The sequence below is a fragment of the Bombus vancouverensis genome, chromosome 7, assembly GCF_051014615.1.
Source record: "Bombus vancouverensis nearcticus chromosome 7, iyBomVanc1_principal, whole genome shotgun sequence".
Classification (NCBI taxonomy): Eukaryota; Metazoa; Arthropoda; class Insecta; order Hymenoptera; family Apidae; genus Bombus; species Bombus vancouverensis.
In genome coordinates, this window is record NC_134917.1 from 8,402,638 (window position 1) to 8,427,207 (window position 24,570).

General features: G+C 38.5%; 1 protein-coding gene across 3 annotated transcripts in view; it reads right to left on the minus strand.

The window, feature by feature from the left end:
- The window catches only part of PlexA (plexin A), a 424,177-nt gene that overhangs the window by 4,107 nt on the left and 395,500 nt on the right, over window positions 1–24,570 (minus strand). For all 3 annotated transcript variants that reach the window (XM_033338599.2, XM_033338601.2, XM_076620199.1), the window contains exons 4-11: window positions 4,821–5,552; window positions 4,483–4,608; window positions 3,825–4,286; window positions 1,794–3,472; window positions 1,469–1,682; window positions 1,197–1,380; window positions 314–1,024; window positions 68–213 (exon numbers count right to left, since the gene is read on the minus strand). In XM_033338599.2, coding sequence (XP_033194490.1) covers window positions 68–213; window positions 314–1,024; window positions 1,197–1,380; window positions 1,469–1,682; window positions 1,794–3,472; window positions 3,825–4,286; window positions 4,483–4,608; window positions 4,821–5,552 — 4,254 coding nt within the window. The remainder of the gene's footprint in view (window positions 1–67; window positions 214–313; window positions 1,025–1,196; window positions 1,381–1,468; window positions 1,683–1,793; window positions 3,473–3,824; window positions 4,287–4,482; window positions 4,609–4,820; window positions 5,553–24,570) is intronic.

Sequence of the window (24,570 nt, forward strand, 5' to 3'; positions counted from 1 at the left end):
AAATAAGAATTGGCAATAACTATAATTCTATTAGAATCGCAAAAAAAAAGAAAGAAAAAATACATACCCTAGACTCTTCGGCAAGCATGGCGTTCATGTCTTGATCGGATATGGCTGGCATCACTTTGATATCTGCATAATAACGTTCTACCCACTCTTTGTACACTGGAATGTCCTTTGCGTAAAGTAGTTTAGAACTCGGCGAGTCCTTGCCTATAAATACAATTAAAAAATGAAGATAATCACATTAACATGTCCAAAATTCAAGAAAAAAGATCCATAGAAGTTAAACTGTCAAACAGGTATTACATACCTAATCTATGATCTGAAGTGGAACAGCTGTCCATGAACGTTTGCGCGACGACGGACAGACACGAATCCACGATGTTCGATTTATGTATATCGAAGATGAAGTTCGGATTCTTAATCAGATTCACCCAAAACCTGAGTGGGAGCGAATTGCTCTTCCATGTGTGAACGACTTCAGGATCGGATATGCCGTGCTGCAGTGCTTGGTCGTCCATAAAGTCAAACATGTATTTGATCGCGAGGGGAAGAGCTGATCCTCGATGGGCAGTGCTAAAGATTGTTTCAAACAGGTCATCAACGAACTTTTGAAGTGTACCCTTCGTGGCTAATAGCCTCGTTAGGTAGATTTCTGACACCATTTTGTTTCCACGGTCTCCCTCCTTTCGTGCATCGGAGTCATGGTGCTTGACAAGATGCCAACACTTCAAACCACCGTCGTGATTCTGATTTAACGGCGATGTGGCACGGGAAAGCGGTGGACTGGCTGAACTGAATTTACTAAGATTCAGGGTTTCGTATTTGTGCGATTTGTCCGTCTTCTCGGAGAGGATCGATAGATTATATATTGACGATTGTTTGGAGACTAAGTTGAGCGATGCTCCGTCTGGTACCCTGTAATGATTCAGCGTATTTCGTTTCTTCCACTCGCCTTCCGTTTTTGTCGTAGAATCTTCATCATAGAGGATCAATCTACCGGATGCTCCAGTTCGCCATTCTGTTGCAAAAATTATGTATTACATTGGATATATATTACTTACATTGTCTGTTAGTAAGTGTTAGGTCACCTACTGGTTATATTTATTCGAAAATTTTAACTTTAGTTACGTTAGCGTCATAATACTTATGACAATGTACATAATGTTAAGTTTAAAAGTTTCGAATCTTACCAAGATCAAGATCATCCTTCCTTGGTCTTTGGCTGTAAGGCGTGGCTCTGTAAATTGTATCCAACGCCTTCTCCTTCACTTGAGATATCGTATCACAATCGAGAACTTTGACTGGAACATTTTCTGTGTTTGGATCCATACCGCCGACGAAGACCGTTTGTTGAGATATAGACACGTAGACCGTCTAAAAAATCAATTTAAAAATTATATTAAAGAGAACGTCGTAATACGAAAAAGAAATTATGAAGATTTATTGAAATCAACAATTTTACCATTGGTTTGAAGTCAATGGACTGTCTGATCAACTTCTCTTCCGATAACGAATATCGTGCTTCAGATGTAATTGCATCGACGGGACCCTTATCGACTTGTTGTTTTACTGCACGAAATAGTACATACAATGGTTCTCCAGCACATTCTCGCATAAACTTGTACAGGAGGAAAGTGAACCAAGCTGACAACATCTTTTCAGCGACGCTTTCCGTTCTGAAACATAAACGAAGTAGCATTATCACTCTACAATTATTCTACAATCGTGATAAATATTAAACAATGATAAAGTATCAAAATATTTTTCCAAGAGGATACTAAACTTACCGTCTAAGGAACAGTTTCGGATGACTTTTTCCTTCCGTACACTTTTCAATTAGTTCCGCTAGGAGGGTCTTCAGAATATCTGTACAATACTCCATCTTACTCTGAAGCGTAACCATAATAAGACTAGCCACGTTCACTCTGTCCCTCATCGAGAAGTATCGATTGCTCTCGAGAGTCCTTACGAAGAGGAGCAAGAACGTTTTATTCATTATCAATTGTCCAAATAGGCGCAGTCCTTTCTCTTTGCGTGCCAATTCCGGTCGATCCCATTGCAGCACCGGGCTATTGTCGTCGCTTGGGAATAGTATCATCATAGCGTATGTTCTATAATCTAGGAAAGGTATACCTCCACTGGTCAAATCGCCTGTGAGATCTGTCATCTCTGTTTGCAACTCAGCGAAAGCTTCTTTGCATTCAGCTGCGACACGAAGTTCTAGAATATCCATTTGTTCTTGCATATTTTTCAGTACCCGATTGCTCTCCGTAGATTTGCGTCGATATGCAATAAGGAAGGCGATAAACACGAATACTAAGATCACAATGGCGGCGATCACTCCGATCAGAGCTGGTTTCGATAGTGGTCCATTAAGACCAGCTGGCAGTGCGTAGCTCAGTTTTCCTATATTGTAACGGAGTGTGCCACCTACGATCACAATCACCTCAGGCAGTTCTTGCTTATTTGGAAAACCATCGGAATCGATGGCTGGTGGTTGTGTCAGAGGTGGTCTGCAAGTGAGCTGTTGCCTAGAGAGCGAAGTAACGTTACAGAACGCGTTTCCTATTTGTACTGTCACGTCCGATTCCTGGCAAGCGCGGTCTAGATGTTGGCCATTGATGGTCAAATAGTCGCTCTTGTAATACTTAATCTCCTCGTCAAACACCTCGTATATAGGATTCGGGTAGAGGAGAAAATGGTTGAATCCGTGTTGCGACAAGTTCTGCACGCCTGTCACGTTGTCCATGCGAAAGCCGTATTCCAACATTAATGGTTTTTCTGCGTCTAGGACAACGTTGTCTGGTACTTCGATGGTGGGTGATTTACAGATCATGCTTTCTTGACTGTGCACTTCGCATTGCGATACGAACATCTTCTCGTCGTAGTACACGTACATCTGCGGACTCTGAATGTAGCCTAGGTTCTTGCCTGTTACCGAGATCTTTATTCCTCCTGCTGGAATACCTTTCGGAATCTTCATCTGACCAGCAACGCCACTCTCTACACTCTCGATCGTTGGATCATCAGCATATTCGAAAGTTCCGCTATAGATCCGAAATGCACCATCGAATGTCATCTTCACCGTTCCATTCCTCTTATGATCACTAGCGCTAGTCATGCAGAGCGCTTCATTCATCTCTGCACTGATTATAGAGCACGGTAATTCATCGATAAAGGCTTTGATAGTACTGCCAGCGTTCATATATTTCCCGGTGATCCTTACGGTGGTGCCACCGCTCATAGGTCCGTATTTTGGTGATATGGAGAGAATCTGAGGATCTACGAACTCGAAGTTGTATTCGGATTGGCCCCTGAAATCTTCGATCCTCACGATTACTGGTCCACGTTTGCCTTCTTCTGTACCTGGGCCATCCACTCGACAGACTATTTGCTTTGTGCGTATATAGAGTTCCTTGTATGGCTCGCATGGTAATCCACCAACCATCACGCCTCGGTAGATGTCCTGAAATAAATCGATTGTCATACTTTGTATATTAAAATTAAGCAAAAGATACTTTTATTGCAAAACAGATCCTTATACCTTAATTATATTCGAGACTGATCGAACCTATCAAATCTATAAGACTTTTTCGTTCTTGTTCGCTTGGTATTCTTATGATATTAATGTATAAGTACTAAGACTTTTAAATAAGGTTGTATATTCCATACTATATCCTATGTGCTATACCCAGTGTTTTGTGAGTATTACGAAATTATTATAGATAAAAAATTTGGTTCTTATTTACTCTCGAAAAAGTCATATATGACGATATTATACAGAAGTCTCCTATATGTATCAAGATATTGCCCCTTACCATGAATGTCTGGCCCAAGTTGATGCCACGTATCGTCACGTTCGTATTACCTTCCCAAGGTCCCATAACCGGCTCGAACGAATGTATTTCGGGATTCGGGCAGGTTTGGTTACTGTTCAGCCACATGCCGGTGTTGCGTTCGCAGTTGTCCTTCACTTCGCATCTGTCTGTGCTCTGACACCATCCGCAGTCGTACTTGGGCGCCAGGGTCAGGCACATTCCGCAGTTGTCGGCCATGTCGCGACACCGGTATATTACCAGATGGATGTTGTGTGGATTATCCAAAGGTTTCGAGCCACCCCAGATCACCGCGAATGGCACGGTGATGTTGGGCGCCCGAGATGTGTACGAAAACTCGGTCTCCTCGCAATAAATCGTGTCCGCGAGCAGCCGAGCGTTCACGATCGTCACACGGCCCTCTATGTTGAACTGACAGACGAACCGAGTCTGCACGATGAATTGCTGGAAAAGATGTTTCGCATAAGTTAGCGCGTCAATCATCCTAGACGGGAACCAGTCCCGACACACAGCGATTCCCTCTTTCTTTCTGTCTGTTATGAAAGGTCCGCTAACGACACGTGAAAACGTCCAGGGAATTAATGTAACAGCATTAGACGGGATTCTACATTCGAGAAAGATGAACCATGGCATTACTTACCCCGATGATGTGCACTTTTACTCGTATCACCTTCTTCACGCCGGAAGACACCAGGATCTCCTGGGAATCGGTCGCGTTCAACGTCGGACAGAACGCTGGACCGCTTCTATAGCTGGGGCCCGTTCTCTGTGGAAATAGAATTCGTTGATTTTAACGATTATCTAATGAAACGAATTAATAAAATTGTGTGATTCAATTTTGAAGAAAACTTGATACTTTGAATATAAGCGAACTTTATTATAAAGACTCTATCAAGTTTCTGAATTTATTCGTTTAAATCGTTTGATCCCAGATGACCCATAACCATCATTCAACGATTAGACAGAATCTCCACTTACACTAACTCCGGTGACCAATATATCGTTCCGACAGTTCTCAGCTGTGTCATGGGTGCACCTGTGACCGTCGACGCACCAGTCACAGGGGAAGCTCGATGATACGCATTTGGTACACGAGCTGTACGTGTTGCAATCGAAGAACGTGAAATTGGTATCCACGAGGTCAGGCCCATTCGTCATCCTGACTGAAAGCTTCGCCGTGAAATGATGTTGCCCTTGCGGAATAGATGGCAATAGATCGGTCCTGGGTGTGGTGCAGTTCACTCCAAACGACTTTCTCGAGGCATTCGTGATCAGGGTTTTGTCCAAAGTAGAGAACGCGCAAAGGAATTGGCCAGAGAGGGTTGGCAGATTTTCAATAACCAACTCCAGGGTTCTAGCGGTTGTGCGTTGCAATTGGTCCGGCGTGACGGTCGTGATGGTCGTGCATCTGCCACTTTTATACGAGATCCAGTATAGCGGATCTTTGGCAGCATCCTGACAGTCGCTGCGCAGATTGCATTTGTTCTCCAGTGAGCACCAGCCACAGTACGGGTCCTTGGCACCGAGACAGTCCAAGCAGGTCTTGTATACCGAGCATTCTTGCACTTTGACTTTGGACACCGTTTTGTTCGTCATCACGTACAGGTGCATCAGCTGCGAGTCGAACAACAAGTCTGGGTTCACCGGGCAATCTGGATCGATCTCCAGGTCGCCGTACTCCAGGGCCAGGGTCGAGCTCTCCACTACCACCTGTAACAAGAAACACGTAATATCACGATTAGTCTATGTTTTCGATTGCGTAACGCTTGTGCTCGAGATCGACCTCATAGCGAGTATGCTCGAAACTCAACAAGCTCCCCAACCTTGCGCTTTTTATCCCTTCCCAGGGAATATCGAACTGATCGATAACGGTGATTGTAAAAGTCTAAAGGTCGCATTTCGCTCCAGATACTCAATGAAAAATTCCTAATCGCGATGTAAAATCAATTACTGCTTCAAGGATCCCTGTTCCTTTTCACTTATCGACAAGCACCATGATATATCATTTATATCTTGCTACATGTATAACCTTAGGCTAACGTTCAGGAAAAAAGTGGATAAGGGAGGATCTTCGAGCTATAAATTCGGACTACAGCCTGCGGGTAACACGTTAAATCGATCCTGTGCGATTTAATTGCTGGGCAAGGAATTCGATAAACTAAATGAAGGATAGAGGGATCGTGGCTGGCTAATTCAACCCCTTCTCTTCGACCGTTCCTTTCAGACTACTAATTTAATGTGGTTTATTCATCGAAACGATGATACAGACTGACTGATGCACCCGACGCGATTAATGAAACATTTACGCTTCCACATTTACAATTTCATGAAAACAAACGCATCTCATTTCCATTTTTGTTAAATATTAATCGCTTATCAACGCGTGTCGTCCAAATGCGTGTTTCCATTTTCCCAGTCCCTTCTTTTAGTCAACCTTTATTCCGCAGTTGAACGTTTCAATCCGTTATTTCGTCAGGAACAAACGATTAATTTGAAAACGTATAATACCAGGATGTTAAAATTTTACTTTGTGAAATTTACGTTTTATCATTCGTCGGGAAATTTTCTCGTGAATTTCGTCTCTGTGCAGGTTGTAGAGGCGAGGCTCGTTCAGAGTCGCGGCTAAGAGGTCGCAAATTAAATCTCGGGGACGACTAGATTTCGCTCGTCGTTGAGGCGACCACGAGGATGACGGAACGTCTCCCTGCTAGAATTACACCCGCTTGTCTAATAAAAAGGCAAGACCGTCCCGGGATCGAGCTATGAATAACAGTAATCGTCTGATGATGATAAACTGGTCTGAGTACCGTTTTTAAAGAGATTCTACGGATATCGTCGTTAAACATTATAATTTGTTACGTAATCAAATTTTTCTGGAGGAAGATCTTGAAAAATAGAAATTATGTTTTTCATGTAATATGTATTTAGATGGTTTTAGGAATATGAGTATATTAAATTACTGACTATTAGAATTTGTTGCTTTCGTTAACAGTTAATTTTTGTTAAAAATCTATAAGCTTTTATCGTTCTCTAATTTCATGGCTTCCTATTTTGTTCCCTACTTCTGAATCTTTTTATTAAAACTATAAAAACAAAATGTAGGGCATTGTAGCAATAATTATTACCAGGGACCAACTCATTTAAGTTTTAGATAATAATTAAGAGACAATGCAATAATACGCGTCAGGAATAACGAACATATTAAAGCCACTTTTTCTTGTAAGATATATTTAATCCACTAAATGTTTCAATCATACACACTTTCTAATCTTTACTTATAATTTAATAGGATCAATTTTAATAAAAAGACTTGCATCGCACCCGTTTCACCAATTGCATAAAATGTGTCAATGTTTTATAAAAATAAAGGAACGCTTTAAGCGTTTTTCTCTTCCTCTAATTATTGACAGATTAATACGTGCTTGTTTATAATTATACGGTTTCTGTATCCAACGGAACTCTATTTGAAATTATTAGATGACAGGTAGAAATAAAAAATTCCTTCATGTTCGTCGAATCTCTTCCATGGAGATTCGATTACATGATCGAAACGATTAAAGAGGGGAACTCTCTCACGATCGGTTCTTTTTTAACGCATAGGAAATAGCCGATCTTTCGCGACCGTCCCACGGCTCTTTCTCTTTCACGGCGATGCTTGGAATATGTTATCTCTAGTTACGTCTTTACGCTTTGAATGCTTTCTCCCTCAAGTATGCTCACTCACTCGATTTTCTATGCACGAGTTTTCTTCTTTCTTCTCGGGTGTGCTTCATTCTATTTTAAACACACACACCGCTTAAGCTAATGTCGCTTCAAAGCGACGGTTCAACAAAATCGGAACTGCAAGCAGCTTCATTGAACGTGGTAAACTTGAACTGTGCTTATTACTTTCGCTCACTAATTAGTATACAGAGATTTATGAAAATATTCGAACAATTGTCGTAGTAAAAATTTTTATAAATATATTCGTAATATAAATTCGCCTTGCTTTTATATTTATTATACAAATGAAGAAAATGAGAATACGCGGTAGACTTTGAATCAGGAAATATAATAAAAGTTACAAGATCGTTTATTGTAAATATATTTGGTAAAAGATTAGTATATGTATAGTATGAATAGTTGCTTAAAATTTTAAATATATAGCTGAATTGAAATGGCTCTTATCTGTACGTTCGTCTTTAAGCAAGATAGCAAAAGAGTACTGCAACCTTCTGTAATTTTTGAAGAACAAATTTCTCTCGTTCCCTTGTGTTCTTTTTATCTTTATATGTTTTAATATAAATTTTAAATTATACTTTTAATATAAATGCTAAAGAGTTGAGTAACAGAGGTAACTTTATTATACCAGGTAAGCACGTTAAGACAAATATTTTGCTTGTTAATTATACCGTGTAGACGACTTTTTGCCGACCACTTTTTATCGCGTTATACAATCCTGAGACACGTTGCCGTCAGCGTTGAAAAGGAGGACAAATCCGGAAGGTGAAATTAACGGGTATCACGTCAAGCGCGGCCCTTTGGAACAACGTTTTTCCAACTAACTCGGCTTTATTTCCGCTCTTTTTTAATCTCCCGAAATTTGATTCGCAACTATCTAATAACATCGCAATATTTAATTACAGCAATCTGACAACCTATACTAACGATATTATTTAACTTGGAAATTTTAGGTTTTGTCTACTTTAGTAATTTAATAAAACCACGAAGAAGCTTTTCGTAAAATTAGTGGTGATAAAAAGCGAATCATTATATATATATAATCTATCAGTTTTCATTATACTATACTAATTATAATCATTAGGGTATGGACGTTTATGTATTTGTGGAGAACTAAAAGATGCAAAAGTACACAAAATGCTAATATAAAAATGCATAAAATAAGGAGCTAATTAATGAATACGTAAATGTTATAATAAATATAATACTCTTGTAACCACTGTAGATCTAATGTTAAAAGTCAAATATGCTTGATACATTAAAGCCTTTAAACCTTTGATTTCCAGATTCTAAGCATGAAAAAACTCGCTCGATCATCGATATCACCGAGGAAAGCAGGAAGGAAAAAGAAGCGTGGATGTTAAGAGGTTAACGAACGACGTCGACCACCCGTTGAACGTCGCAATACCGTGGAAACCAGCGTAAAAACGTCGACCTCTGGAGAAAACGAAAAAGATACAAGATTCGCTTGATCTTCGATCCATGGCCAGTCAGGACTACCAGGCAAGTGCATTATACGTTTCATATCCTTCAATCACTGTCCTCGACGTCTCTTCCCACCCACGATAGGCCACGGCGCGCCTAGTTATCGCCGCAAGCATGGAAGCCTAACGGGCAAGCCTTAACCCTTTATTTTCCAACCGTTTAATTGCACGATTCACATGCATCGGCCGCGATGAACCGCACGATAGAAAGGAGACAAAGTTCAAGACCGCGGCCACAAGCTAGGAAGAAGCAAAGAGAGGCGGAGGTAAAAGAGAAGGTAAAGAGGGAAAGGGGAACGTTCGTAGAAGGAAGTTCTCGTCCTCGGGGAACGGCCGGCACGTAACCTCTGCCCCGAATAAACGAATCGACCCGGCCAGGACAACCGTTTCTGCGCGACTATGTTGCAATCTCTGCCCGCTGTAAGCGTGCAGAAATAATAACAATAATTATTGAGCTACCGCACAGCCCCATGATGTTAATTGCATGTCTGGTCGCCAGCTAAAACGCCGGCCACGTGATTTTTATTCTCCACTAGTGAAATCATCTCAGCGATGCGGCGATTCCAATCTTGGATGATGCGTGTGTACGCCCTTTTATTGTTGAGAATCTTCTTTATTCTAAAATGTTTGTGTATAGCGATGTTTTTAAATGGAGGAATTAAATGGAGGTTGATGGAATTTCGTGGAACAGTTTGCGTACTACAGTTTTGTAGAGTTTCAGTGGTCTTGTTCGGTTTCTTGTAAAATTAGTATAAATATTTGGAGATAACGGCCAATGAAAATGATGAGTCGTATTCTTCGTTTTACATAGAGGAGGAATACTTAAATTTAATTTTTGTCACTGTTAAACCTGCTTATTACAGCATATCATCGATTAATCGATAGTTATCGTTAATACGTTATCGACTGGTCGTATATTATCAGATACCCTTTTTATTTCATATCTGAATTCGACATGTGCACTTCTTCAAAAATATCGTTTGTCATAATCATCGAGGAGATTTACTTTGAAAAGACTTTTATCTCTAGATCTAACGATCTTCAACTATATTATATTAAAATATTCCATTCTAATTATCAAACGTCATAAAGAGCAACAATTCAGCAAGAATTTCACTTACGTTCTTGCAGTGTGGTTCATTTGGAATCTAGCTTAAAGCTTGTAAATGTAAATTCTTGTCGCCCTAGCGTTTAATAGAATGCATGAGATATATTAGAAGGACTAAAGCTATGGAATTACACATATCCCAACTTTGACGGTGATGTTACGTCTATCAAGTGTGTCATAAGGGTGTCAGGCATCAGCACCAAGGATTTGCATCAGCTTTGTCTACACACAGTCATCCCCACAAGATAAATCACGTCTCACGTAATAACTCAGTATGTAACATCGCCAAGGTGTGTGTATCTAGCGCGATTATTACGAGGAAAATTGGTTGACTTTGAAATTTGCGTGAAATCTGTTCAGCCGTGAAAAGAAATCGATACTTGGACAAGAACCCGTGGGAATAAGGATTGATGAAAGGCTTTCTGATAGGAAGTGCAAGCTGCACTTTCACAATGAAGATATTTTAGATGAAAGTATGAGAAAGTTAGCGAAGAAAAGAATAGACGACGAATCCCTTCTTTCAAAGATTCGTAATAAATTTGAATATAGGTGCTCTTCTAAAGCTTCCTTAGGTTTTTCGCTACTTCTTATTACTCATTTTTGTTATTTCAATCTATTATTCCTTTGTTGAGAAAATTCTTCTTTGGCAACTGTCATATAACAAACTAATAGATAGTTCACCGTAAGGATTACTTCATCACGAGTCCTTCCAAACTTCGAATGCACATTCTTTGCAATTACCTTTGTTCCATCCATTTCTCCGTCTTATTGTTTGCGAATATTGCTCATCAAGCCATACCTCTTGAAGTCTCTACCTTGAAGGTAAGATGTAGACTTCGACTTCATGGAGGCGGGCAGCAACTTCTGAAGTTCACGGGTCACCAAAAGCCAACAGGATCAAGTCACGTCGAAACGGGAGGCGGACGCTCGAAGAAGGCGTAAGAATATAATCAACGCGGAGGCGTTTTCGATGTTCGCGGCTGTTCGAGCGTCTCTTTTGTTCGCATAAAAATCGTTCCAATTATCAGACTACCGTGAAAACAGCCGAACATTTTAATTGCCGTTGTTCGTTGCCCCCGTGAACCCGCTAAGCTTCTCTTTCCCTTTCATCCTTTCGTCGAGAACGATCTGAGAACCGCCGACAAAGAGGCAAGTGGAGCGTTGGAAAAGCTTCGGTTATCCGGGTTATCCCACTTTCCCATGATTACTCCATCGCGCGGAGAATAAAAGATTAATCTCCGCGGCTTGTTAAATATAATAAATATAATTATCACTGCGCACGAAGTCCGCGGAATCTGTCGGATCGGCAGCCCTCAATTACGCGCGTATCTTCCATCTCTCGCGAATGGTAATGAAATAAGAAACCTCGTGAGTTTTCTACGGCGATTTGCCAACGCGATTACACCGAACAACGACTACACGCCGCTCTCGCTTCTTCTTTGCTGGTCAATTAACGAGCTCGTCTTTTTCTTTTAAAACACGAAAACACGTTTTTCTACCTAGTTTAACGCAAACTTGTTCATGGTAGATGGTCCGATAAAACGGTATAGAAGGCAATGGATCTAAGTACTTTTTGGGTATCGTATATGAACAGAGTTTCCAAACATTGATTAAGACTAAATTAGTTTCTTATACGCAATTTGCTTAAATATAATTATTATTCTTTATCCCCATGCGCGTTTCTCTCAAAGAACAACACCTATATTATAGTTTGCGTGGTTATGACAGTTATTTACAAAGTATAATAACGCCTTTAAAATACACCGCTAAACGCTCATGATAAAAAGAATCGCGTGATCGTAGCTATCGACAGAATACAGATATCAGAATGAAACTGACGAGACCAGTCGATTACAAAGGAACAATTGCCATCAGTTGCAGACAAAATAAACAAGAGAACGAAAGGTGAAAAGAACAAAGAACCAGGTTAGGTTAAAGGTTATTGCAAATTTATCAATCTGTCCAATAGATTGTATCAGGCCTTTCTTTCTATTTAAGGCGACCATTACTTCTCTGTCCCCTTTTTTTCGTAACCTTCGACATCGCGATTAAATAGCGTTCAATCTCCTATCGAGCGTGCGAAACCGTGGAACGCAGCTCAACTTAATAATCACGCGACTACAAAGAACAAACCGGAGGAATCAATAAAAGGAACCGGGTTGAAGAAAACAAAAAGAAATCGAAAAAAAAAGAGAAGAAAAATGAAGGATCAAGGAAAGAAATAAAGGAACACCATCCGCCTTTTTATTCTCACGAGATCCTTCCGATCACCAGACACAAAGAAACTAATAACGTGTTCGATACAAAGCTACCAAGAACTCGGTGGACGTCTTAATTACTCGGCTCCGTCGTTTCTCTCTCCTTTTTTCGTTTTCCTTCACCTTCCTCTCTCTCTCTCTCTCTCTCTCTCTGTCTTTCTCTTCCCGGGTTCTTGTCTCTTTGTTCGCAAGTATTTTCTACCCTGTACCCTGAAAGCGTGAGCGCCACGACAATATCGGTGTTCAACACGGACGAAAAAACGAATCGAGCCTCGGCATTCCTGAATCGATTTCGAGCCCGATCGTGTTCCTGCGTCCTATATAAGGCTGCATTTTCATTGGTATTTCTGCTAGGTAAATTTTGTAGGTAAATTTCGTGGATATATTCGAGGTTCGAATATTTCAGTTGGAATTGGATAGATTTCCGATGTATTTGAACTGAATTCGTAAATCATTGGAGGCTACTTCATTAAGATTAAAAATTGTTGAGTGTTATATAGTTGTCAATCCTGTATTAGATACTTACATGATCCAAATTTATATTCCTCTGTTATAAACTTGACTCTGTCAAAAAATAATTACCCCAGGAAATTTTATTCAGAGTTCATGAAAATGTTATTAAAACTGTTGAATATTTTAATGAACATTATACATCGATAATCGCGTAAGAATATTTATCTTCTAAATGAATATTAAACATACCCTGAATGAATGTTAAATGAAGCAGGATCATGCTAGATTTGTAAAATAATTACGTAATATTAAGTTTGCAGCAGAAATTTATTATAATAATGATTTTGTGTAATATCTACTTAAATTATTCCGGATTTAATTACTGTATCAAAATTTCATTTCTCATTTATATTCATAAATATATATTTTATCATAAAACGTGGTTACAGTAGAAACACACCTTAACTTACTCGCACGATCAGGCGCATTAATGGCCGTTCGAAATCCGGCTTAAGCGCGTTGTACGCTCGATGTTCCGGCAATTAGTTCACCCTTGCTTCGCGGCAAGAAGGATCGAAGTACCAACTTGTTAGAAACTTCCACGATCCAACAACTTCTTTTCGAAACGTCTTAAGTTCATTGTTTCTTTCCACCCTAACGATTCTTTTTTAGAGAAGCGAAAGTACAAAAGGCAATGAACAATTCAAAATAGTTTTTTGCGAATTTTGCTATTACGAAAAGAAAAATTCTCTAAAAATCAATATTTTTTTATTGTTCTTAGAAAATCGATTTCAAAAGTGAATATGAGATTAACAATGGAAATGAACATTTTTAATTATGAATTTCTTTTCATAATGAAAATTCATAATTAAAAAGGCTCACAAATCTTCGTTGATAATTATTGGAACTTTCCTTAACTGAAAAATACGCGATGCAATTATAGATTGCAGTACAATATATTTCAATTAGCTACTCAATTCAGTTATTGGAACAGAAACCTCACGCAAGTGAATAGAAATTAGATTTGGCCAATTTGATTTACATGTTCCAATCCAAGCACAGACTAATTTTCAAGCGTGAAACGGAGACAATCGCGGCTAGCAGAGGAACTGAAGGAAACTGGTCAATTTCGAATATAATGCAACGTTTCAACCACGGCTGTATACATTTTTAAGCCCGTATTTTCCATGGAATATTAACGGCCGCCGCTCTTCAATCTTCGCTCGGGGCTCCGCGTCAATTTTATGCAAAAATTACATTCTGCCGGGAGCGTGCGACGAAATACGACGTTTTCGTGAAAAATTTATAGAAACTGACCGGTACTCGATTCACGCCACCGGACAGAATTACGACGAAATGAAGCTCGTGCTGCGTATATTTGAATAAAATGGGGGCAGCTGCAGTGAATTTCGAAGGGGTTTGCTTAATTCGAGAAGTGTGATTAAAGCGTATATCCTAAATGCGAACGTTGGTATATTTGTGATATATATGTATAATGGACAGACGTAGAATATTCGAGTTATCGACCCGTTTCAAAATTTAATGCTTCATTCTATGAATCAGAAATTTAAACCGTCACATCTCGAATTTACGATGTTCCGTGTAACATCGAACGATATTTTAATCACGATTTCAGCATTATATGACAACGTAATTCCATAGAAAAATATCCAAATTTATTAGTCCGATGTTTCATACTTTCCAATATCCATTTTTTAAATTATATTACTTTCCAACTTTCTATTATTTATAGGATCTTACGATTAACGATCCTGTTATTTAAGGTACTATTAGTTTAATTAACAGCACGGTTCAAAATACATGTTGCAACCCAATACTCTTTAGAATATCCTAACGTAAAGAACTTTCTCACACTTCGACCATAAATTTAAATCACCCACCGAGGAACAATACCGAAAACGAAGTTTCTCTGCCTTACCCATACTCGGTTCGTTAGGTGAAAGTTCGTTTATAGCGTCGATAATTTCCAAAACTCTCAAGAAATTTATCACGAGAAATTGAGAAATTTCATGGCGGTAATCTTTTTTCGATTGGAAACAAATCGATTCGCATGAAAAGAACACGTAGTTCTCTACACAGTTCCTTGCGTTAGGTCAGGAAGTCGTAGTATTTGACTCGTAGCCTTCTGCTCTTCGATTATGTAATTGATGTCGTGAATGAAAATTGTTCGAGTCCCAAATATCAAACATATATAACAAATTGTATTTGTTAGGGCTTTACAACAATTGAACCATGTACCATATTCGAAGAATTTTTTTACAGAAACTATGTTACGAAATTTGGTAGAATTGATTGAACTCAACGAGCCAATATGATATTTTTCAAGCAAGTTATGGGAATCGACAAGGAATAATTCATCAAGCTTTCTTACGCAAGACCAGACAAACAAATTTACCCTTACGAGTCAATAGAGATTAATATGTCAATAAAGATTATTATTGACAAAAATAGTAACGTAATATCTCGTGTCTCGCGCGTATCGTATCAAAATTGACACGTTTCAATTAGCCTGCGTTCAGTTTCGACATTGATCGATCGATATTAGCCCATAAAATAACAACGTCGTTTATGAACAGTTGATTGTAACATATTAGAATCCTTGCACTCGCAGTTCCATGCGAAATTGAACGAAACATTTTCAATATTCAAGCCGTAACAGTTCATCATATACCGCGGGTAATCGTAAAATCGAGAATTCACCTATTCTGTGGTTTACGAAACCACAATAACTTTCTTGACGGACATTTTCATTTATCGTTGAGAACGAACCCGCCACTTTACGATTTCAATAGTTAAGAAGCGATATTAAACCAGAAGATACACGCGCAAATGCCGTAACGATGAAAGATTAATCGTTTTTCCTTTCTCCTTTTCATCTAAACACGATACTCACATGCATACAAACGATTCTCGCAAACGTACACTATCATTCATAAGTATTCAGACATTTTGCTTGATTTATTGTAGGTAACAGTATATGTGAATTTTATCAAAATGTACAAATTAATTGCTAATTAATAAATAAGCGGTACTTAGTATATATCCTATGCTGTCACTGCTCTATAAATCTAATTTATATTATTTATATCTTATGTAGAATATTTTGCTACTTATCATATATATTATAATTTACTATATCGTGCTATTTAAAGAATTACATGAGAAAAACATGACAACTGCTTCTTTGTCCGTTTTCTCGCCCTATAGCCTCACTTCATATAAAATATCCTAAATCTGAACAAAATTGTAACAATTTCTATTATGTCTACTGCAACTATATGTAACTTTCCTGTAATATTCTATAAGATGCAACCATCAAAAGAGCTTGCGTGTCATACAATCTAGTAACTCAGAAATTAGAGAATCTATATATGTATAAAGAATTTATCAAATAACAAAATAGTTCTGCAAGTTTGATAATTATAAATACCAGTCTTATTATTACACTTTGGCTTGGAAAAATCAATTTAATTGCGTCAGAATATCCTACTGTATAGAATCTCTACAAAGAATAAAATCGTTATAATTTTATTTATTCATAATTTCGTAATTAAAACACATCTTCTGTCAAAGATAAGCAAGTGTTTGAATACTTTTGCGCGTTAGTGTACGCAGTGTAACGCGAGAGTGGAACGAGCGGTTGGTATTCCCGTGGAATTTTCAAACGCATTCTCGGACACGGTCACCATGGAATTCTCGTTCATCGTGATTTTTCTGCTCGAATGCGCCCGGAGAAAACCGAAAAACTCGCTCCCTATTGCAGGCCAACAGCTCGCGGTATTAATATGTCTCTAGAAATCCTCGAAGAATTTTATCTCCAATTCGATGCGCGTTTCGCGCGTACCACGCGCGAGTAATTCGCGAGCCCGCGAGCATAAATAACGCGAACAACCCCTCGGAACGAGCGGAGGAAGGCTTAATCTCGGTCGAATCGAGGAAACTCTTGCGAAAGGAGTTGGAGTTTCTTGATGAGGTTGGAAGTTTCTTCGTTGATTCATTGCTTGGTTTCACCTTTGAAAAATGGGCCTGTATAATGGAAATAAATAGACGTGATAATTGTTACGAGGAGAAACTCGAAAGGGGTTGTGGAAGACCTAAAACTGAAAGGAAGTTTGGATTACTAATGATATCTCATTGTTCATAATGTGATTGATGTATTCGATTTCTCGTTTTACCTTATCTTATATTCTATACTTTTTTATTCTTTTCTAAATGACTGAAATCTAAGTGATGGTTTATCTCAATTCTATGTCAGAGCATACATCCATATGTATATACCAATATATATATATATAATAATTTGATAACTTTCACATACGTAAACATTTTGTTATGCACTATAATTACACAATTAGCTGCATAGATTACGGTCTTTTAAGGAAAAGTATAAGGATATATCACAATTTTTGGTTTTGCGATTATAAATTCTATGTTCAGGAGTAATTGAAACTTTACTATACATCTTCTTTTTTAACATTATTATTTTCTTTACTTTAACAGAAAAGAAGTTTGTTATGAGAAAATATCTACTTCGATGTTTGATTGTCTATATAAATTTTCTATCTTACACTGACCAGCATCAAGGGATCAAATATTCAAAGTTTATGTTTGATATAACAAAACTCTCTTTCCTCAATGTTAAACTACAAAAATCTGTACGCATCTTATCTTAAAGAAAAATTATTATTTTCTTCTTACTTCTCCTGAAACTTCATAGAGCGCAACAATAAAAATTACCCGGCTATCGCGAAAAGAGGAATGGTAAAAAATTGCCACGAGAGTAAACTTGGAAAGTTTCACATCCTCTTTCTCGACGAATCTTTCATCTTTCCCTTCTGCGAAGGGTGAGGAAGAGAGAGAGAAAGAGAGAAAAAAGCAAGCTATCCGAGCGACGGTTCGCTCTTTCGCCGGCTTAAGGAACTTCTCAAAAATCGAACTCCAACGGCATTATCGGTGGAGGAAGGATGCCGCGATAATACTCTCTTGCTTTTCTTGCGCAGTTTCGCGAAAGCTTTGCCACCGGCGTGATAACAGCCCCGCGAATTCGCAACTGGGTCTTCCTCGAATAAAAGTTCTCGCTTCCCCTTTATCGCAGCCTAGCCGTCCAATCGAGATTAATTGCCGTCGAATGGAATCGCCATTGAAGAAAATCGTGAAAGAACGCGGGAAGATGGGGAAACTCGCGGAACAGCCTTTCTCCCTTCCGTGAAAACTAATTAAACATTGCATCCGAGATGTAATGATTTGTAAGATCGTTCGACGTTAGATTTCTCTTTCCGGTTAAATTCACTTTTTTCCCCTACCCCTTTTTACAATTATACATATTGCATGATTGCGTGGTGAAAATAAAGAAGGAGCATCGAATTTTAAATTAAATTGAAATATAAAATGTTTCCTTTATAGATATTTCTGCAGACTTGCGTGGAATCCCAAGTTAGAAATACAATAAATCATGATAAATGTAGTAATCTTCTACAGAGATAGATCTTCTGACGGTAGTGGTGAAACATGAAAATTGTTCCAAGTGTTAGATATTGATTTTGCACCAAGTATTGTTTGATATAGATATCAAATATACGCCAGGAAAGTCGGCGCCATCTGGGTTGTGCTACGTTTATATTGCGAATTTGTCGCATTGGTAGATTGCTCGAGTTTCGCTAGAACGTGTACAAATGTGTGCTGTTGTTCTACTTTTTTCTTTAAATTGAATTTAAAGTACTTATTGTCGATATTTTAACACTGTTTGTTTTTCTCCGGCCTATACTATACTACTGTTACTATACACTATACTATATACTACTACATACTATATGTACTATATACTATACTATTACTATACAGATAGTTTTTAAGTATTTGATTTTAGTATCCAATACAATTTTACTAGGTTTCGTGTATTCCATACATTTTATGAATAAAGAATTTCCAGAAAGGATGCATATCCGAAGAGATGCAAACGTGAAAAAGCGAAGAGAACAGGATATAAATATTTAGCAAATTATTTCGCGGATATAAAACTATAAAATACTTTGAAATTCTGTATAGTTTCCCGCTAAATAATTTACTGAAACTATTTCTATCGTCGCTTCAAATATAATATTATTTACAAAATTCATTTTTCCAAGCCATATTGATCTCCAGCAAATACGAAAGCACATATGTATGAACGCGAGTTTCTGTGCGCGACGATAGAAAGATGAATCAAAACTTCTGGGAAAATTTGCCAGACGAGGGGTTAATACAACGAATCATTTTTCTACGCGAATTAATTCGTTCGAGGAGAACTCTAGGATCCGTGGAATCATAAGGAAAGGGATCAAACGGTGGAACGAACTCGAAAGGCAGAGGGTTAATCGGATTTTTCCCATAAAATCGTGCCTTCTCACGGGGCTTCCCTGTGCTTTCTTCGATTTTCTTCGTCTCTAACGATCTTACAATTGCTCCGAATAAAGGTATCACAAATACGTTACCGACAGACTGCGGATGAATCGCGAATTCGATAGAAACTTTTGGAAGATAACGATTTTCCTTGAACACTTGCAACGCGCAACGAGCTAACTCGCCGTTTATAATAAACACGGGTCGGAGGAAAGTTCGCAGTTATTCTGGCGCAATAATGTTTCGTCGAGGGGTTCGTTAACGACTTTCTCGTCGAGTTTTCCCGTTTTTCAGTCGTGTTCGGTTGTCTCCAACGAGTACACCCATTTCGATAATGTTTTCATCCAGAGCGCCATATTTCCCAGTTGTTTCGAATTATGCTGAAAATTTATCATTCATTTTTTTATTAGAATTTGTTATATTTTTTATTTACTTTGTTAAAACTTTGCATCGTTCCCGTATTCTTTCTTGCTTGCGAACATGGTTCTTCATTTTTTTTATACAATTCGACTTTGAACTTTATTTTCATTATTAGACTGTGGATTTCTATGCGTTTATAAGAAATTTAGGGTTACAACAATGCTCAGAATACATATAGTATTCAAAAATATTCAAAATATGCTACACATTGTAACATTTAATATGTGAAATAAATCTCTACTTCCATTTCTTTAATTGTACAACATTGTTCACAAAAATATAAATTTTAAAAACACAATGAAAGAAATTGCTTTTTAAAACGTCCGCAGATTGCGATAAATATAATAAAAGCGCGTTTTAAGCGATGGAAAATTGTAAGAATAATTACTACGTTAAACGACTAACAGCATAAAACGTTTCTATCGTGAGGAAGTGATTTTGTAAAAACGTTCCACGTTGTAGTAAATTTTCCTCTGACGAAGTGAAGCACGAGATACCGTGAAGTAGCAAGAGGATCGCCGAGTTAACGAACTCCGAAAGGGAAGGCAAATCGCTCAGCCTCGTATTTCCGGTGTAATATCGCCATGTAATGTATTGCTGTTCACGGGTGGCGCGCATGAAGTCGGCAATTACCTATCGAACGACGTAATAGCGTAACCTTATTTATATTCCGGATTTCCAATAATGCAATTTATTAGTCTTAAGGTAAATTCAGTCGGGAGAAACAATGCCTCAAGCTCCCATAAATTATACGAACTCTTTGTTCTTGTCTTCCTTTTCATTTATTACTCGATATTTGCTTTAATTTCTTTTCAAACAATATTAATGACAAAAGTCATAAATTAGTATGCGAAACGTATTACGTAGAAGACCTCTAACGAATTCATTAAAAATGTTAATATAATTTTGTAGCAGAGATAGATAGATAATATTGGACGTGTTGGGTGAAGAACGTGTCTAACTACACACTGTCCGTTTTCACTTGGTAGCTATATCCTTTTCGTATATTCCTATATACCTATATTCTTTTTCGTATTTTAATCTTCGACTATATTTTAGTAGATATTTTGGCAGTACATTAGAGTGTTATTTTTAAAGTAACGTAAGTACATAAATATTAATATCGATCCAGAAAATGGTAGATAAGTATACCAATAACTTAAGATTTGCAGGTCATACTCACGATAATACAAAGTAGCAAGATTCGAAGGGTAAATCGAAAATCGATAACTCAACGATATTTAAAGCAAAGAATCTACATCATATTTCACATTCTACACAGGCCGTCGGAACAGAGTTAGCGAAGCGGCCTGTACATACTTCGCCCATATTCCCTGCTACTTATTCTAATCCTCCTACCCCTGTTCGCGCTTCTTATCTCCGCGGTTTCTTACTTATTCCCACCCGTCTTCTTTGCAATCCTCTCCATTTCGCGCTACCTAGAAACACCCCACTGAGTTCAAAGAAAAAAAAAGAAAAAAGGGAAAAGTAGAAACAGGGAAGAATACAGAAAACAGAAAGGAGAAGAGGAAAAGGAAAACCATCCTGGCTACGTGCAGCGACACACTAATTCTCATCTGTCTCTTCGCTTCCTTTCGCGTCTCTTGCTTCTGCCTATTTTTCTCCTTTATCGTTATTATCTCCGGCCGTAGCATAGCCCGTGATTTTTCCTGTCCTGTTCATTTTTCTTTCCAGCGAGCTTATTTTCTTATAGCTGGCTCGGTTCCTTCTTTACAATGCGGCATCTATCTCCATCTTTGTGGCCGCTTTTCTCATTGAAAGCCCCGACGATGCACCGGCCCAAGACTTCTTCATTCGCTGCAGGAAATTCTCTCCACTTCTTACCCCCCTTTTCTCTTTTTATTTTCCTCTTTTTTTTCAACTTGTCCGACCTCTTCTCTTTACGCCCGCTCGTCTCTTTGCCTAACCTTTTATTTATATTACTTTCTCTGCCCGTTTCACTCGTCCTGTTTTTCCTTTTTACGCCCCGTTTCCATCTTTATCCCTTCCACCTAGCTCGAAATCTTCACGTGCCCGTATTCATACGCGAGCAGATTATTTGCGGACAGATTTTCACCAGTTGGCATCGTACACGCGCGTTCAATGGCGGATTAAACGTCGGGATCTTTGCTCCGAGCGGGCAAAAGGCGAGGGTAAATGACTTCGACCATTGTTTTACCCGGCTTAATCGCACTTCTGCGGTCTTTTATATTCAAATCAACCCCTTGTTACCGATGACAGCGCTGACACTTCGCGATAAAGAGGACGTGCATCACGACGATGAGATATGTTCCTTATACAATGGTCCGTGAAAATGTTTGAACGTTTACATGGAATATTTTTATGTGTGCACCATGTATGTTGTATTTTGAAATACCATAATAAGACACGATTACCGCGATTATATTGATTTTTTAAACCAACTTGAAGATGTATGTAGAAGTTACAAGACATTTACTGCAAACGTATATTTAATTAAAAATTAGTACGAATAACCATAACGGCTAAGAGAAGTTTGCTTAAAAAAATGTTTGATATAACGCTCATAATAAAATTTCCTCTTTTTATCCAATTAAAGTACAAAATTTTTGTCGCAATTATTTCATGCTTTTGTATGACACTGATTCGTTTTGAACGCATCTGTTGGTCTCACATTAAGCATATTTACGTTTTTATCAAATGCTCTCTCATTAACATGAAATTAATTATTCTCGCTCTGATTATTACCGCAAAACCTACATACACGATGCACAGATAATTCGACAAAAAGTTGTTGATGACCAAAATCGCTGAATAAATTGTTCCATAATTGCAGCGTTCTTTAACACATTCGCTGCTATTAAAATATGGCAACTTTTTCCTCGCAGTTGCGTATCTTCCTCATGGAAATATTCAAGATCCACTAATTACAAATTCCAAAAACGTCGTCCGATTCTCTCTCAATTCACGTCGATCCAATATCTCTCGTCGACTGTCGTCTTCACGAATCGAACGTCTATCTCGTCTCACGGCGTGAGCTCGACGAACTTCACCCTCGGAGGCATTCCCTCGCGAGAACATTCACGGTTTATTCTTTCCTCGTCGACGAGCGATTCCGCGTCATTCCGGCCAGATTATTCTTAAATCTGTCGCTCAGCCATCCGTTCCTCCGCTTCTTCTCGTCCCATACCCTCGTATATTCTCTCTCGCGCCAGTTTTTCGCCCACCATGCCACCCTACCTTTTGCCCTTATTGCCCATTCTACCCTTCCACGTTTTCACGGGCTATGCAGCGTCGCGAAATGCAGAGGGTGAAACGCGCTGATGGCCCAGTGACGCAGCCCTCCATTGTTTACGAGGCAGCGAAATAATTTTATGGAACCTCGTGCACGTTTTATTACGTTTTTATATATTTGCTAGAACGTGTTGCATCGTGAACTCTTAATCAGATCGGATGAAAATGGACGCGAATTTGAAAGATGGAACCCCTCCCGCCTGCAGACTTTTATATGTTTTCATTAAAGAAGCTTGAGGCGCGCTCTTTGAAGATCGCTGTTTCGTTTCTTTTTAGTACTAGGTCAATCCGTTTTAAATCGTTCATTTGGCAGGAACATAAATTCTTTGAAATATAAATGTTTTTCTTTTCTTTTTTTTTTTTTTTAATAATTCTTATAGTATGGTTTTTTGAAAATTAATATATGTACGCTTTTGATATACGTGTTTAGAATGCACATATTATAAGAGCGTTAATTTCATCCAAGAGAAAATAGCTGTGGAAAGATGTTTGTCACATGCCACCATTATTTCCCTATTATTCATATCACAATTATGTCAATGTCTGCGACGAAGCAAATGTTCTCACGCTCTAGCGATAATCATAATTATCAATTAATTCCTTATTCTGAAAGCCACGAAGGAACAATGCTTCCATATGGAAATGCTGTTAAAAATAAGCCACGTCTGGAAATTTCAACGTTACTCGACTCGTACAGTTTACATACGATTTACATATTCCCTGCATACGATCCTGGAAATTCCTATGCAACACGTAATCATCGACTTATTCAAAATTTAAAGTAGACATTGCCCAAACAGGGGGCGCAAATACGTTTCCGTGGCAAACGTTTCTCCCAGAAAATTGCAATGCATGCTCATTCCCTTGTAACCGTGCAACACCTAACGCCACGTCGTTCCCGTTTCTCTTGCACCACGGCAACACCATTCCCCTCGAAGCACTCCCTTCGGATTCAGCACACGGCCAGCAATAATGCAGCCTCTGGGACAGAGTGCCTTGTCACCTTCGGACCTCGGCCACGTATCGAAGGAAACCACCGCTGCCATTCGCTGTTTACAGTTTCGAAGCACGCGTGTCCTCTCTAGACGTTAGGCTATAGTCTTACCGAAGCAACAACAAGCAACTTTTTATTGCCTGTTATAGGAATATATCAGAACGATCAAATATATGGACTTTTGTCAGCACGTAGAGTGTTTCAGAAGGTAGGTGTTTTTTGGCACCAAAACCAAGGAAAAAACATTGATAAACATGGATCCAAATATTATTAGTAGACGGTGGATCTTCATGCGTTTATGGGAAATTTAAGAATACAAAAATGCACAGAATGCGTATGATATACAGAAAGATATGAAATGTCCAAAGTAGACTATTCGTTGTAGTTTTGAATAGATGAGAGAAATCTATATTTAAATTCTTTCTTTAGCCGTAAAAACATTAGTTTACATAAAAATTCCGCAATCTAATTTTTAGTTTCTACTTATGGTACATTTTTCATTGTGAATGTGCAAGAGACTCTCTCGCGTGAAAAACATTTTTCAAATATATTCAGTGCTGGTGGTACTGGAGTATTAAAACATAATTTTCGAGATTGTGGAAGATCGGAATTAATTCGT